The 17,074-nt window shown below is 40.2% G+C and overlaps 1 protein-coding gene across 1 annotated transcript in view; it reads left to right on the top strand.

Annotated features, from left to right (window-relative positions):
* The first annotated feature begins 913 nt into the window (after nucleotides 1-913).
* CFAP52 (cilia and flagella associated protein 52) overlaps nucleotides 914-17,074 on the top strand; it is a 35,272-nt gene continuing 19,111 nt past the window's right edge. Inside the window, exons 1-6 of the mRNA XM_060760965.2 lie at nucleotides 914-1,025; nucleotides 4,469-4,668; nucleotides 5,386-5,522; nucleotides 9,707-9,835; nucleotides 10,647-10,746; nucleotides 12,428-12,544. Of these exons, the coding sequence (XP_060616948.1) occupies nucleotides 944-1,025; nucleotides 4,469-4,668; nucleotides 5,386-5,522; nucleotides 9,707-9,835; nucleotides 10,647-10,746; nucleotides 12,428-12,544 (765 nt within the window). The 5' untranslated portion in view covers nucleotides 914-943. The remainder of the gene's footprint in view (nucleotides 1,026-4,468; nucleotides 4,669-5,385; nucleotides 5,523-9,706; nucleotides 9,836-10,646; nucleotides 10,747-12,427; nucleotides 12,545-17,074) is intronic.

Genomic DNA, 17,074 nt, shown 5'->3' with positions numbered 1-17,074 from the left:
TGGGCAAGTTACTTTTGATGGGAGTTGCAATCCAATCTGGAAAGGATCAAGTTCCCCATGCTTGCTATAAAACAAAGTCCAAAAGTTTGGCTAGAGAGGGTGTAAAAGGTAAAGGTTTCCCTTTGACATTAAGTCTAGTCGAGTCCGACTCTGGGGGGTGGTGCTCATCTCTATCTCTATTTCTTAGCCAAAGACACCTCCAAGGTCACATGGCCAGCATGAAGCGCCATTACCTTCCCACAGATGCAGTATCTATTGATCTACTCACATGTGTGTGTTTTCAAACTGCTAGGTTGGCGGAAGCTGGGGCTAACAGTGGGAGCTCACCCCGTCCTATGGATTCGAACCGCCGACCTTCCGGTCAGCAAGTTCTGCAGCTTAGTGGTTTAACTTGCTGCACAATTACAGAGGGTGTAGCACTTATTATTTAATAATAATAATTTGAAAGGACTAATTCTGAACTTTTGACAGCAGGAAACACTCTTGTGTTATCTTAAAGACAAATACATTTCACTTGGCCTAAGCCTCTATTCCAGGCATGAGCAAACTTGGGCCCTCCAGGTGTTTTGGACTTCAACTCCCACCATTCCTAACAGCCTACCGGCTGTTAGGAATGGTGGGAGTTGAAGTCCAAAACACCTGGAGGGCCCAAGTTTGCTCATGCCTGCGCTATACTGTAGAATTAATGTAGTTTGACCCAACTTGAACTACCCTCCTTCAGTGCCATGGCATCCTGGGAGTTGGAGCCATAGCAAAGAAAGGAGTGTCAAAGTGCTACAACTCTGCCGAAGCCACGCCCCTTTCCCCCCTTCCCAGCCTGGGCCAGGGTGCTTGCCTTGCGCACGCGCAATAGGCAGGGCGCCCGGTGGCCGCTGGTGCGCCTGCGCGGTCTCCCATGGCAACGAGCGTATACACATAGCGCCGGGCGAGAGGGAGCGCAGTCATGGCGAGCGTCCCCAACGAGGAAGCCGCTCCGCCCGAGGACTTGGCCGGCCTTCATCTGGAGGCCATCATCGGCTTCAATGGTACCGGAGGAGGGCGAGTGGTGGAGGTTGTATGCGAGGACGTGTGGCAGAAGGGACTGAACCCCCCCCCCCCCCCCGCTTAGGTTGGAAGAAGTGAACTCTGCCCATGCTCAGAGACTCTCTTGCTGGATATCCCAAGGAGCGATTGGTTAAAAGATGCACACTCCTACAGCAGTTTATAATACTGGATTTTTGTCACACGCTTCTAAATGTGTACACCATCAAAAGCTTGTAATTCTATATGTGTTTAGCAATCCCTCGCCCCCAATGTATATACCTTTAACAATTTATAATTATAATTATTAAACTTTATTTGTACCCCGCTAGCATCTCCCGAAGGACTCGGATGTGGCTTACAAAGGCCAAGGCCTCAATACAGAACACAACAATACACTTAAAGCAAATTAAAACAATTAAGCACTATTAAAACAACGAAACCACAGGCAATAAACAGTACATCAAACAAGATAAAACTAGGCCGGGCCAGAGTAAAGGGTACAGGATTAAAAAGTGCTGATCTGACAGGTGATACGTAGGGATTATAAGGCAAGTGCAGGGTGCGGCAATCTTAATTCTAATAAAGTGCTTCTGGGACTTGGTATAGGAGATTTCCTAATCGGGAAAGGCACATCGGAATACCTTTATTTCTATAATTCTGAATACCTTTCCCCTCCAATTCTTCTCTTAAAGATCAACAATACCAATCATAGAGAAATGTTGCAAAACTTTTTAGTGAGGTTTGCCACCTTGCACTTTGACAATGGGAGCAGGGATGGCAATTTGAACACTTGGCCTAAAATGGCGATTGAAGATGGAATTCCTAATTCTGATTAAATCACTATTATAATGCTTATAATAATAATATAATAGGTTGCTGTAGGTTTTTTCGGGCTATATGGCCATGCTCTAGAGCAGAGGTCCTCAAACTAAGGCCCGGGGGCTGGATATGGTCCTCCAAGGTCATTTACCCGGCCCTCACTCAGGGTCAACCTAAGTCTGAAACGACTTGAAAGCACACAACAACAACAACAATCCTATCTCATCAAAAAGCAGGCCCACACTTCCCATTGAAATACTAATAAGTTTATATTTGTTAAGATTGTTCTTTGTTTTAATTATTATATTGTTTTTCAGTATTTTTTGCCCTACAAATAAGATATGTGCAGTGTGCATAGGAATTCGTTCATTTTTTTTTCCAAATTATAATCCAGCCCTCCAACAGTTTGAGGGCCTGTGACCTGGCCCTCTGTTTGAAAAGTTTGAGGACCCCTGCTCTAGAGGCATTATCTCCTGACATTTCGCCTGCATCTATGGCAAGCATCCTCAGAGGTAGTGAGGTCTGTTGGAACTAGGAAAATGGGTTTATATATCTGTGGAATGACCAGAGGGAAAACAATCAGGGACATCTAATCACCTCTCAACAAAAGATTGCCCCATCAAATGCTAATCAAGGTGGTCAGTTGAAACATTCACACCTAGCTCCAACAGACAGGAGTCCTTTGTCTCACCCTGATCATTCCACAGATATATAAACCCATTTTCCTAGTCCCAACAGACCTCACTACCTCTGAGGATGCTTGCCATAGATGCAGGTGAAACGTCAGAAGAGAATGCCTCTAGAACATGGCCATATAGCCCGAAAAAACCTACCACAACCAAGTGATTCTGGCCATGAAAGCCTTCGACAATACAATAATATAATAATAAAACTTCATTTATATTCTCTCCCCAAGGGGACTCAGGGTTCTACAACAAAAGATGGCAAACATTCAATGCCAGATCCAATACATAAATAGAAACATAAAGCAATATGTAGTAGACTCGGTGGCGCATCAGGTTAAACCACTGAGCTGCTGAACTTCCTGACCAAAAGGTTGGTCCAGGGAGCGAAGTGAACTCTCACTGTTAGGCTCAGCTTCTGCCAACCTAGCAGTTTGAAAACATGCCAATGTGAGTAGATCAATACGTACCACTTCTGTGGGAAGGTAACAGTGCTCCATGCAGTCATGCTGGCCACATGACCTTGGAGGCGACTACGGATAACACCAGCTCTTTGGCTTAGAAATGGAGATGAGCACTAACCCCCAGAGTCGGACATGATGTGACTTAACGTCAAGGGGCAACATTTACCTTTTCAGTAGACTATTCATTAACTGGAACTAAAGCAACTAGCTCTCACAAGCAATCGAGAAAAATAGTCGTAGAAATAAGATTTTAAAGAAAAATTAAAATACTTACCATTGTATAATACAGTAAAACGGTGTTACATTCAGGTGCATTTGTCTTTTAGTTACTGTATTTCGATATTAATATCAAGCCGATAAAGAGTTTATAGTATGTTATTTTTGGAGTATAGTACTTAGGCCTGTTTTTAATAACTCTCAAGCAACCAGGAACACTACCAGTCCCTCATGAGTGTGGTTAACTGAGAGTCTACTGTACAATTATAGCATTATAATTCCTCTTTAGGTGACATGGCTGTATCCTGCAGATTCCTGTATTTACTTAGCTTTCACATAACCACCATAGCTGCATTGTTGTTGTTGATGATGTGGTGGTGGTGTACCTTCAAGTCGCTTTGACTTAATCTGACTTTTAGGCAACCCTATTACAGGGTTTTTTAGGCAAGATTTATTCAGAAGGGGTTTGCCATTGATTTCCTCAGAGGCTGAGAAAGTGTGAATTGCCCAAAGTCACCCAGTAGGTTTCCATGGGCAAGCAGGGACTTGAACCCTGGTCTTTAGAGTTGTAGTCCAATTCTGAAACAACTACACCATGTTGACTGTCAAAGAATGTCTATACTTTTTGGGACACCTTGCGTATGTGCCTTTTAGATGATCCAATAGAAAAATGGCCCTAGGTTACAGTTTGCTTCAAATCTTGTGTGTAAGTACACAATTTAAATTTAGGACTAACAAGCCATTGATTTCCTTCCCTGCTACAGCTAGACTCTACAGTTTAAATTGACAGCAGTGGGACAGGACAAGGGTTGGACACAGTTTCAGTCAGATATTATGTCTGCAACTACTTTCATATTGGCTGTGAACACAGCTGTTTTCAAATGTTTTGTGCCTTGGGGACATATACAAAGAGCTGTTTGGGTTCTGATTAGGTTCAGTGCCTTGAACATACCAATTTGTGCTGAATGGTTTAGGACTCAAGGCTTATAGATTTTTCCTCCTTGGAGCCCCAAGCTCTATCAGCATTAAATACAAAATTTAGAGTACTGTCCCTGTCTTCCTGTTTGATAAGTGGGAATTGGGATGGGAGTCACTGCATAGCATCCTAACTAGGGCAAATAATGTATTTATAACTCCCCAACAATATTCTGGTCATTGCAAAGCATCAAAGAAACTTTACTTCCAAGAACACAGTTAAGTCAGAGTTCTTCCTCAGTCATATGTCCTTAACTTTCCTCTTTCTTGTTCTCCTCCTGTTTGCAGGGCATGTCCCCTGTGGCCTCATCTGCCACCCAGATCGGGAGCACCTCATTTACCCTCTGGGCTGTACAGTAATTGTCCAAGGCATAAATGTTCGCACTCAAGAGTTTTTACATGGGCATACCAACAATGTATCCTGTGTCACGATTTCTGCGAGTGGATCTTATGTGGCCTCTGGTCAGATCACATTCATGGGCTTCAAGGTGAATAAGGGACCTTTACAAATGTTTTTGGTTCTCAGTGGCTGCTCTGATAACCTGGGGAAAGCCTTACACTGAAATCTAGTTTCCAGTTATTTTTAACCTTTAGGTTTGCGTGCTTATGTCCTGTCAAAGTAGTGAGCAGTCCTATTGTTGATCAGACTGAATAAAAATTGGGTTTCCAACTGAGTTAATGGTCAGAGCACAGATGCAGATGCTCATTTCCATGGGGTTGGTGCAGAGAAAGCATAAGTGATAAGGGATATACTGCAAGGCTGATCTCAGGAAACAAGGGACTCTCAGGGATGAGTCCTGTATTTCTGAATTCCTTCAGAGCATGGTACATATGTAAACCTGAGCAAATAGCCATCAGTGATTGTTTAGTCAGCACACCCTTGAACTAAAGACAAGTTGAATATTTTCAAATATTGACCAAGTCAAGCCATGCATTTTAGTGCTTCTGCCTTATGTGTTTGCACACATTCTTCATCCTGTGATTTGACTGTTAAATGGGACATGTTTGCTGTAATCAATAGTACGGCCTTTCTCAATAGGGCTGTGATTGATCCAAAGAGTAGTTGCGCTCATGTATGGCAAAAAACACTTTTCATGGCTTTTTACACTAGATTTGTTCTTCTTGTTCGAGATTATGTCACCTTACAAGCTGTGGAGTTAACTAAAGTGCTGTTGTCATGCTGATCTTTGTTTTTCCTATCCCAGGCTGATATCATCTTATGGGACTACAATAAAAGAGAGATGTTGGCTCGATTGTCTCTTCACAAGGGTAAAATTGAAAATCTCGCCTTTTCTCCAAATGACCTTTACTTAGTATCATTGGGAGGTCAGGATGATGGAAGGTAATATTCAGTGAGAAGTAACGTTTCTTTTCTTACCATTTTTTTGAAACCAGGAATCATATGTGTAGAAGACCACTATCCTGTTTTAATCAAGGGGAAAGGGTTCCACAAATCTCTTTCACATCTCTTTTTGTTGAATATTGTTTTGCACATTCGATGGGGGACAATTCACTTTCTCTTTTTTTACTCATGTATTCTGGCAATGCATGTATTTAGGGTGAAATAATTAAAATACAGCCAGTCCTCCACATTCACTGGGGTTAGGGGCCCAGCTCCTCTAAAAAAGTGAAAAACCACAAACAAAAATACTGCTTTTTTCAATCTAAGAGAACATCTTTCTAAGAATCTCTAGGTTCTCCAGCATGACTGTGATCAAGTTGTGCCTAATGCTGAGGGGACCTGCAAATTCCTCGAGAGAACACTTTAATGAGATTTGGAAATAAACTATTTATTAATTTATTTTTCTCCCACAGGTGGGACTCAAAGTTGCAAATCTGTAATAGCAGTTTATCATATTGAGATATAATCCATTTATATTAGTTTGCATTTCATATTTTGTTTAGAACTGCATTGCATTCTGTATTTAAATGGATGCATGTTGATTCCTGATTAAACATACTGATTACTATAGTTCGTATGTTTAGAAAATACTGTGCTTTGACTGGAAAACAGAAGAGGGGCCAACCAAGGACAAGAAGGATGCATAGTATCCTTGAAATGACTGCCTGACTTTGAAGGAACTGGGGGTGGCCATGGCTGACAGGGAGTTCTGGCCTGGACTGGTCCATGAGGTCACGAAGTGTCGGAAGCAACTGATCAAATAAACAGCAGCAGCAGTGCTTTGACTCTTCTCCTCCCAATCCATTCAAATGCCTCCCTATGTGACTGTGACCTGTAAAAAAAAACAACTAAGATTTTGCAATTATGTAGTCTCAAAGTCTTCATCAAGGGTCTGGAGAACAAGCTCTATGAGAAGTGGCTTAAAGAGTTGGGCATATTTAGCTTTCAGAAGAGAAGGCTGAGAGGAGACATGACGAGAGCCATGCATAAAGATGTGAGGGGAAGTCATAGGGAGTGGGGAGCAAGCTTGTTTTCTGCTGCCCTGGAGACTAGGATGCAGAACAGTGGCTTCAAACTACGGGAAAGGAGATTCCACCTGAACATGAGGAAGAACCTCCTGACTGTGAGAGCCGTTTAGCAGTGGAACTCCCTGCCCCAAACTGTGGTGGAAGCTCCTCCTTTGGAGGTTTTTAAACAGAGGCTGGATGACCATCTGTCAGGGGTGCCTTGAATGTGATTTTTCCTGTTTCTTGGCAGGGGTTGGACTGGATGGCCCATGAGGTCTCTTCCAACTCTATGATTCTATGATTCTTGCGATACTTAAAAAAGATGTTGCATCTGCGCAATAATAGCTTTGCCTGATTGCTACCATTTGGCATGAAACAAAAAATATACTGCTGATTTTGCTTCATTTAGTAATTCAATTTTATGAGGCCACACTCAAGGCAATTCAGAGGAACAGCAGCTTCTTTCAGCACGGCTTCTCCTTTTGAGAAGGCATGACAGATATTACTTTGAAGTATTTGTTGATTGTGTTGCTGGAGGGGACCTTACATGAGAAGGTGCCCTTACATGAGAAGGGGACACCCCAGAGCCATGGTGATGGTAACTGAGGAAGAAATTTAGGAGATTTTGTAGCAGTGTGTAGCTGATTAAGAAAAACAAGCAATTAAATCTGTATTTTAAAAAGTACATTGCCAAGTATTTGTGATATAAAGAGGCAATTGAAGTACCGCTGAACTGCTCTTTTACCCACACCCCCTTTCACTTTCTCTCTACACATATCTTAAGGCGGGGCAGGAATCATGTGATTCTCCAGTTGCTATTAGACTGCAACTCCCGGCAGGAATGTGGGGATTTACAGTTCCAGCGACCTCTGAAGCACCACATAATTGCAGTTCCTGTCATAAGGGAAAATGAAAATCTTGACAAATATTTGGACAATTCAAATTATAAAGCAAACAAGAATGTATGCCTTTTAATTCCAAGATTTTATCTAAAGTGATGTGGTGGAAGGGATGCAAAAATGTGGAAAAAGCAAGACCGGAAAGTCTACATCCTTGCCTGCAGTTGCTGAAGTCTGCATTTTATGATTCAGCACCTGAATTTTTTCTCTTCTACCTTTGAGAGGTGTGATTGCTGTATCTGTATGTATACAGTTAGCCTTCCATACCCATGGATTCTACATCCATGGATTCCACTATCCTTGGCTGGAAAATGTTTGAAAAAAATCCAAAAACCAAACCTTGGTGTTGTCATTTTATATAAGGGATGCCATTTTACTACACCATTGTATGTAGTGGGACTTGAGCATCCATAGAATTTGGGGTCCATGGGAGTTCTGGAATCAAATCTCAGGAGATACCAAGGACCCATTGTATGCCCCTAGCCTCTATTGGCCTGCCTTTCCTACCTATAAGTTAGAACTGGTGGAAGATATCACATATTGATTAAAACCTTAATTGCCTGAATCTGGCGTAGCAAGCTGAACATAGTTTCCAGCAGTATTTGTAGCTCTGCAGGTGTTCAGTACCCTTCTGCCTGAGTTGCCTGCTTGGGACTGATAAAATGGAAGTTATTAAACATTTGGCAGCTTACAAGACTAAAGCAGTAAGCTGTGTTTGGCTTGGAGGGTCACACATTGGGTAGTTAGTCCTGGCAGAATCACCATGCTGATGTCCAGAGTACTTCTGTATACAGAGCTTATATTTGCAAGATGTTCCACAGTAGCTGTAAGTATTTTAAAGGATCAGTTAAGCTACACCAGATTTTGCTGAAAATTAAAGTTTCTTGTAAGAGTTTTCTTTCTGTTCCCAAAAATGAGTGCAGAGAGGTGCCAAAGCATATGTTTGTTTGGCTTGGATTTTATTATTGGTAGCCTGTTCATTAATTCATATATTTATGTACTTGCAGTGCCTGTTTGCTGTCATGGCACTGTTGTTGCAGTCAGTATTTTTCCCACATAGTTAATCTGTGAATTAGGCTGCACATTTGTGATAAAGATTGTAATGCTACATGACGTGCCAAGGAACTGCCTAGATAAGATTTATTCCCACCTGATAGTCCTGTGAAAATAAAATTCAAACTCTGTTTTCAATGTGCATATACCACATGCTTTCATCCCATTCTGTGTCAGTCTGCACTCCTATCAAACAAGGGTTTAGGGCAGGGGTCCCCAAACTATGGCTTGTGGGCTGGATGCGACTCTCCAAGGTCATTTATCTGGCCCCTGCCCTAAACTTTAGATTTAGATTTGCCCTAAGTCTGAAATTACTTGAAGGCACACAACAACAATCCTAATTAACTCGACTAAAAAAGTAGGCCCACACTTCCCATTGAAAGATGGGTAAGTTTATGTTAATGAAAATTGTTTTTCATTTTAAATATTGTTTTGTCTTTAATTGATTTTTTGCATTATAGATAAGATATGTGCAGTGTGTATAGGAATCAGTTCATTCCCCCCCCCAAACTATAGTTCAGCCCCCCAACAGTCTGAGGAACATAAAAAGTTTGAAAACCCCTAGTTTAGGGTGAAATGAATGGACAGTTAAGTAATCTTGGGCTCATATGCTTCCTGGGCTAATGCAAACCATTTGTAAGTTCACATAAAATGCCTAAAGCCAGGTCAGGATGTGGGTAATGACTGAGTGCAACTCTAGAAGGGCAGTTTGCATTTCTCCTCCCGAACAAGTGTAAACATTTTTAAAAGGCAAAATGGCAGCTAGAAGTAATGCAGTGTCACTTCTGGTGAATCCCAGCTATAATAATGTGGCCTGTGAGAGGTATGGGGAAATATTTATCCCTGGAGGGATGCCTATCCTTGTAATATAATCCTTTGGTATAAGCCTGAATTCATGTATAGGTAGTGTTTGCACATTGAAACAGAATTTGACTTTTCTCACCACCTACAAGTGAATTGAGGCCCTTTTTCAATTGTTTTCAAAAATACAAAACCATGGCTTACTGTTGGCAGGTGAACAAATTGAGTTGTGCTTCTCACCCTGCAATTCTATGGATGCATACATAGTTGAGGGAAATGTCAAACTGAATTGCTTGGGAAATGCTTCTAATTAATCATTCATGGAAGTCAAAATAATAAAGAAGTTATCCCTGTTTTCTGGCAGCATAGTGTTGTGGAGTGTCCAGAAGAAAGAAGCAATCTGTGGCAGCCCTGCTTCTGCACGTAGTGCTCCCAACCCAACTACACTGGTATATTCCAACTGCAGGGATGAAATGTTCATTAGTGCCGGAAGGTATGATTTGATGTTTAAGGGAAATGGCACCCATTTCATTTTTAGATAGAAGCTTTTGTGTCTCCCTAAAACAACTGATCTCAATGACACAAATAATGAATAGGTGAAAGAGCAGCTATAGTTTCAGTGTTTCTGGGCAGTGGCAGTGGAGAAATGCACTGTGATTATGTGGCAGTGTTCCAGACATGCATTTTGGCATGTTGTCACCCTCTCTTTTTATCAAGAAAGTCCTAAATTACTGCATTCTGAGATTAAAAAGTGGGATTTTACATCGAACGCCACCTATAACATTTACAGTGTTTACACTCAGATCTGCAGAAGGTATTGCAAAATTGCTGTACTGTGCACTATGGACTTTTAAATACTAGAATAAGTGCATTTTTGAAATTGCTAGATTCTTTCTTTCAGCATCCATAGCATGCAATCATTGGCTTTAACAGACATGCAGGCAGGGAAGGCAGTCACCTTCATTTTCTTTGAGGCTTGCTGTATTTTGAATGATTACTACTTACATATCAACAATTGCAGGCAGCATCCATAGAAAATGATGTGACTTCTGAGTGGATGTTGCTGTGCTCAGGATTTTTCTCAGTATGAAATGATCTAATCAACGAACTGAGCCTACAAGCACCCCTCCCCCTCACTTCCAGACTACAGGAGAGTAGAACGAGTTTTTAAGTTCCTCACATGCCACAATGGTACATAAGCAAGTATCTTCATGGCAGGCTTTGGTGGGGTAAAAGAAAAAAAAAGGAAAGGCGTTGAAATGGTTTATGGCAATTGATTTTGAAATCAGTTCTTTTGGCTGCAGTGGAACCATTCGAGTGTGGGAACTGGACTTGCCCAACAGGAAAATCCGACCAACTGAGTGTCACACAGGGCAGCTGAAAAGAATAGTTACATGTATTATGGTAAGAGACTCGCTTATATGAAAATTACAGTCTAAAAGGAAGTGGCACTCAAACCAGGAAGGAAGTTCTTTAGCTGTACTGAAGGGTTGGAAAGGGCTTTCTTAAGGAAAAGAGTAATGGATTTCCAAGGTCTTCTACTCACCTTCCTGTCAGGAGCAGCCAGAATGCATAAACCTATCACTGGCCTCAGCTTGTATAGGGATTAAAGTGAGGCAGATACCATTCTGTAAAAAAGCTCAAAACTAAGAGACAGTAAAATAAGAGGATTGAAATGTACCATCTAGTCATCCCAGGGATATTCCAAGTCATCCCCAGAGCAGTAAAAGCAACACCTTTGGTCAAACCTGAGTCCAGAAGGCTCAGCCTGAGTGTAGGAAATGTACCTGCTCATTAATTGTGATCTTCATTAGAGTTCCTTTTCTAGGTCCCTCTGCTATTAGAAACAGTGCTGGTAGACAATCTTCAGAGCACCTTTTTTGTTTGTTGCAACTAATGTTTTGGTCATTCTTCCCCAGGAGGGTTTGCTTTACGATTACTGCTGTGTGGGCATTTATTTTTCACGTCTTTTCAAAACTGAAGAAACATCTTATTATATTTTATTCTTTTATTATAACTGTATCTTTATGTTGTGCTTCATTTTCACTGAATAATGTTTTTATTTGTGAAATTATTCTTTTTTGTGGGGGATAATTTTTATTGTAATTTTCAAATGTGCAAGTTTACATAAAATAGGGATAGAACAACTGAACAAAATTATAAGGAAAAGATAGGGAAAGAGGGGAAAGGAGTGGTTAGGGAGTGATAGGAGGGGAAGGGCAGAACTAAAAAGCTTTTAATGTGGTAGGGAAAGTAACGGGTAAGGGTAGGGTAATGGGTTGGGAAAGGGAATTTGTACTTAATTATTCTTAGTGTGTTTTTGGATTGATGTTCAGTAACATATTTTCATAAGTTACAGTTGCAAATGCATTTATTTATTTATTTTATTTATTTAGAAGTTTTATATACCGGTCTTCTCACCTCCGAGGAGGGACTCAGGCCAGTTCACAGCATGTGTTCATATACAATAATATACAAAACAGCACAATGCATCATCATTATACATTAAAATTATAAGTACAATAAAAGCATCATCATCACATTACACAAGCCAAGTAAGTAAATAAACACACTGAACAGCATCAATAGCAGGAACATGACTTGAATAGATAAACACTAAGTTTTCTATGAGTTCTATTATTTTTATAAGATGTCTTTATCTCATTACACTATTTAACAAAATTTGAAAATTTTTCTGTTCCTGGTTTGAAAGTGTTATTTCCTGCTTAATTGTGTTGTACTTACTTTGAAAGTAGTTTTTATACTCCAGAAACTTTGTTTTTTGGCAACCACAAACTATGCTGAATTGGTTGAGGTCCCATGAGATACTTATTGAAAAACTACAGCAAAATGTGCTGCAGGATGTTGCGCTAAAACAAAGTTTTTGCAGTTTAATAAAAAATTTCCATGTTTTTATGATAGAACCAATTAGAAAATGACATTTATAACCCAGGAACAAAAATCATGTTACACAGTGTTATCCAAAAGAGAAAGTGGCCAGAAATTTGTGATATGCTAGATCAATGTTTTTTCCATTAGAGTGAGGGTGTGGCATATGCTTTTAATCTTTCTCCTCCTTCTCCAGATCACTGATGATGACCAGTATTTCTGTATTGGCACATCTACTGGTGATATCGTGAAACTCAATACAAAAAGCACATTGATGAGTGATTATGGCCCAGTGAAGGATAAATTCAGCTTGGTAAGTGGCTATTCTATTCTACATCTCATTAGTAGACACTCAAGTAGTTGTAGTGCCTGCAATTACACTAGCATCCCAACTAAAAATCAGTAGCCATAAAATTACTTAGAACCTGATAAAGAACCACATTATTCTGTGACTCTTCTGACTTTAGCTTGGCTGTGTTCTTTACACATCCTCTTGGCTGGGCCCAGACTGAGCCAGCATCTCACATGCCCACCTGATTAGCTGCAGTAGGGAATCTGGACTTTTACAATAAGAAAATCCAATGAAAATAGCTGAAAAAAACATTTGCTAGGCTAAGAGGTCTGCTGATCTGACACTTATAGCTGATAAATCTGATGTCCTAACAACCTCCTTTTCTCTAAGTTGCCCAGCCTGTTACCTTTTTTTCTTTATAAACTCTTCCACATCTTAGTGCATTTAAAACATAAAGGTTTTCTCCTGACATTAAGTCTAGTTGTATCCAACTCTGGGTGGTGGTGTCATCTTCATTTCTAAGCTGAAGAACAGGCGTTGTCCGTAGACAACTCCAAGGTCATGTGACCAGCGTGACTGCATAGAGCGCCAGTACCTTCTCACAGAAGCAGTGCCTATTGACCTACTCACATTTGCATGTTTCTGAACTGCTAGGTTAGTAGAAGCTGGGGCTCACAGTGAGAGCTCACCCCACTCCCCACCAACTTTTCCCTATTTTAGCCAGCCTTTGGACACTTCTGGATGTTGGAATATTTAGGATTTTGGAATTCCAGATAAGAGACGCTCAGTTTGTGCCAATAAATATATAAACACAAGAGGTGGTTTGCACTAGGCTAATCCCTTTAGCCACTGAGTTCAGTTTTGCCAGCTCTGGCTGGCAGAAGCTCTCCAAGGGCCGACTCCTGGCAATTTAACTGGATAGGACATCATACCGGACACGGGTTCTGCTGCTAAGCATGAAGACTCGAGGCTATTTTTGTACAATATTAGAATAAAGGGATATCCGATAAGAAGGTGTCATGTGTTGACTCCCAACTCTTTTTCAGCATTCATAACAGACTTGAGGTCATTTTCCTTTCTGCCAAGAGGCCTTTCAGCATGCTGAATTTTTTGGGTTGATTTCTTGGTTAAATTTTTTAGACCAGTGGTTCTCAACTTGTAGATCCCCAGATGTTTTGGCCTTCAACTCGCAGAAATCCTAACAGCTGGTAAACTGGCTGGGATTTCTGGGATTTGTAGGCCAAAACACCTGGGGACCCACAGGTTGGGAACCACTGGTCTAGACTTATATATGAGTATATAAGGTAGATAGAAGAAACTTTCTTGTCTAATAGACATTTTCAAATATTATAAATTTGCTTTATTCATTTTCAGTGATGATAGTCTTTGTTTTTTAAATTTAAAAAAGATACAGAAGCCACTCTGTTTGAGTTAAGGACTCTTAATATATCTCCCTTTCCCATTTGGGGCTGTATTTCTGAGAGCCCCTCCCCAGCTGTGAGCCTTGCAAATGGGAAAATAGGCACTTGAATGTTTCTGCTAGTAGAACAACTTGCAGATAGTCTGAATAAAATTCATGTCAGGATGATAGCGCTACAAGAAAGGATTTACACAGACATGTATGTGTGCATAACCTATGCTTTAAATACAGTTCAGTGTAGATGCCTTTATCTTCTCTGGCAGCAACACTATAGGAAATCCATTCACAAAGATTCTGACTGCACATTCACTAAGCTTGTTTTGTATTTAACTAGAAATAATTATCTTCCTGTCTCTGCAAGCTTCATTGAGTCTTGTAACAGCGCTTCAGGTTCATGTAGGCACAGCATACCAGTCTTAGTGGCATGGCACACAAGGGAGTGATATAGCCATCCATGTGTCTGAATTGATTTGATTTTTCTCAGTACAGGAGAAAATGGTTCCCCATTTAAAGGAAGCAGCGGGTTCTTTTTCCGACCGAGCCTTTTAAGAAACTATTGAGCTTTTAATGAAATTTGATCAGTACAAACACTTGTTTTTGTCTATTTTTTCTTGAGTTCTTGTGTATGGTTCAAAATGACGTATAGATTCTGCAAATGCAGGAGAGAAAAAGAAAGCCAAAAAAAGATCTTTGCTTCTGGCAGTAAGTAGTCCACTGTTGGATGAGAGAAGCTTTGAGAATCCACAAGTGGGAAGGGAAGGTTTGTAGGTATAAATATACAGTGCTGTTTTGGATGCTTTGGAAATACTGAGATAGAAACAAAATCCCAGACCATAGTAGAAGAAGAAATAGCCTGTTCTTGGGATGTATCTGGTGCGTATATGTGCTTTCCATTATTCGCACCTGTTTGGGCGTATAGCTATTGTTGCTATTATTGTTGTCATCCTCCTCCTCCTGATACTCATTTATATCCTGTCTTTTCCTCTGGGATGCAAGGCAGTTGTGTTGTTCTTAATTGCCATCAAGTAGCTTGTATGAAAGACCTCCAAGAACTCTGGTTATAAATGTCTTTGTTCAGGTCATGACTTCCTTGATTGATCAATCCACCTGCTATGTAGAGTTCCTCTTTTTCTCCTGCCTTCTCCTTTACCAATTGTATTTTCAGTTAGTTAAATCATAATATCTCCAAAGTATGACAGACTTGGTTTAATTGCCTTCTAATGAGAGCTCTAAGATCCACCCAGCTGTCATTTTAGAAGCCTGTAGTATCTTTTTCCTAGGAGAATGCTTTCCTAGCACCACAATTGCTGTGAGTCAATTCTTTTCCTACCCACTTTCTTCACTATCCAACAATTATACATAGAAATTGGAAATACTGTGGGCTTTGATGACATACCCTTCACTAGCGGATCTTATCTAATTCATTTATTGCTATCCTTCCAAGACTTAGTTCTTCTAATTTCTACAGTGTCTATTTAGTTTATGTCTAAGGTATACAAATCTTTCAATAATTTCTACATCTTTCATTTCCCACTTTACAGTTATGTTGATCATCTCAAATTATTCAAACCAGTAGAGATAAAGCCACTTCTTCTGGATAAAATTTAATCCAGAGCTTTACAAGATTTCAGGATTCTTTAATTGTCTATGCCATGTCCATTTGCCTTAAAAGTATAATCTAGTAGTAGAGCGTTTATAAGAAACTAGAAGTGCTGGAATCTATACCGACAGAAGAACAAAAGGATGCTTTGAGTTTAGTGCTGCATTTTCTTGAGCTATTTGATGCAGAGCCTTTTATATTCAATGGAGTGATTGTTTTCTCTCTCTCTCGTCTCTGGGTTTTTAACATCAGTTAAAAGGCATACATATGAAAAACAATAAATTCATAATTTAAAATATAATCTGGATAAGCCTGCCAGGAGAAATTGGTCTTTAAAACTGTTTTAAATTCAGACAATTTAGATTGGAAAAGTAGTAGGCAGGAATGGGTAAAGAATGCATACACTCTCTGGAAGCAAGTATTAATGTTGTTGTGATATTACAATTTAACCCTAATGCAATATTGATATGCTTGGATGTGAAAAGATTTTAAAAAGAAACTGAATGTATAAAGCAAAACCATAATAATCTGACGCTATGAGAGGAAATCATATAGATCAAAGAGAGGAAACTATGGCAGATCCAGGCATACAGACTGGGTCTTGTGGACTGCATGGAAGTACTGGAAGTTGGTGGGGTGAAGGGCAAAGCAGTTAATGATAGACAGAGCCACAGGGTCACTTTTGATCAGGCATGGATTTCTGCCTCCCTGTAACTAAAAATGGCTAATTGTTTTCCCAGAAGCCTCTAGGTGCTATGTATGCCCATGTAAATTCTGCTTCCCTATTAGCATTTGTTTTGGGCCCAAAGTAGTTATATATATAAAAAAATAACAAAAAAAGCCCAGAACTGACCCACCCTATCTAGTTAAATGTAAAACCTCTTGCAGAAGGACTTCAGCCATATAAAAGCATCCCTTGTCTTGATTCGTTTTTGCAACCAGGCAAAGCTCAGCCTTGTAAACATGTTCGGAGGTGAGGGCATGGGAGGAATACACAACTGCCCAAAGTAGTTTTCTTCAATCCAGATATCTCTGCTGCATTGCAGAAAACGTTGCAAAGAAAAGGCAAGCTGAAGCAACAGAAAGATCATCAGGATTGCATAGTAAAAGGTCGAGCATGTAGGGAGGGATCAATACAACTAGACAAAAACAAACCAAAAAACCTCAATGTTTTTAATCTACATTCCTCTCCTGTGGTGTAGCAACAGGAAGGACAAGCAAGAAGGCTTAACATCATGAGTTCAAAAGAGAAGGTTGGTGCTGGGAGAATAGGACTGATTCAAAGGCAATATTTTTGAAATCCCAATGCCAATCCACTGGATAGAAAAAAAAAAGAGAGGATGAAAAAATGAAAAAAAAAGTAACATTGAAAAATTAAATCTTGGTGGAGGAAGGAGAGACTAATAAGAGGTTGGAGGATCATGTGAGTTTACATATCTCACTATTATTCTTGTGCCCCAGGTTACCCATGAGGAGTGTGTGGAATAACAAGGGGTCTCACACTCCTGGTTCCCTGTCTTCAGCTTATGCA

Source organism: Anolis sagrei, chromosome 2 (assembly GCF_037176765.1).
Source record: "Anolis sagrei isolate rAnoSag1 chromosome 2, rAnoSag1.mat, whole genome shotgun sequence".
Classification (NCBI taxonomy): Eukaryota; Metazoa; Chordata; class Lepidosauria; order Squamata; family Dactyloidae; genus Anolis; species Anolis sagrei.
The sequence above is the reverse complement of the archived record's forward strand: the minus strand, read 5'-3'. Positions and strand labels throughout refer to the sequence as shown.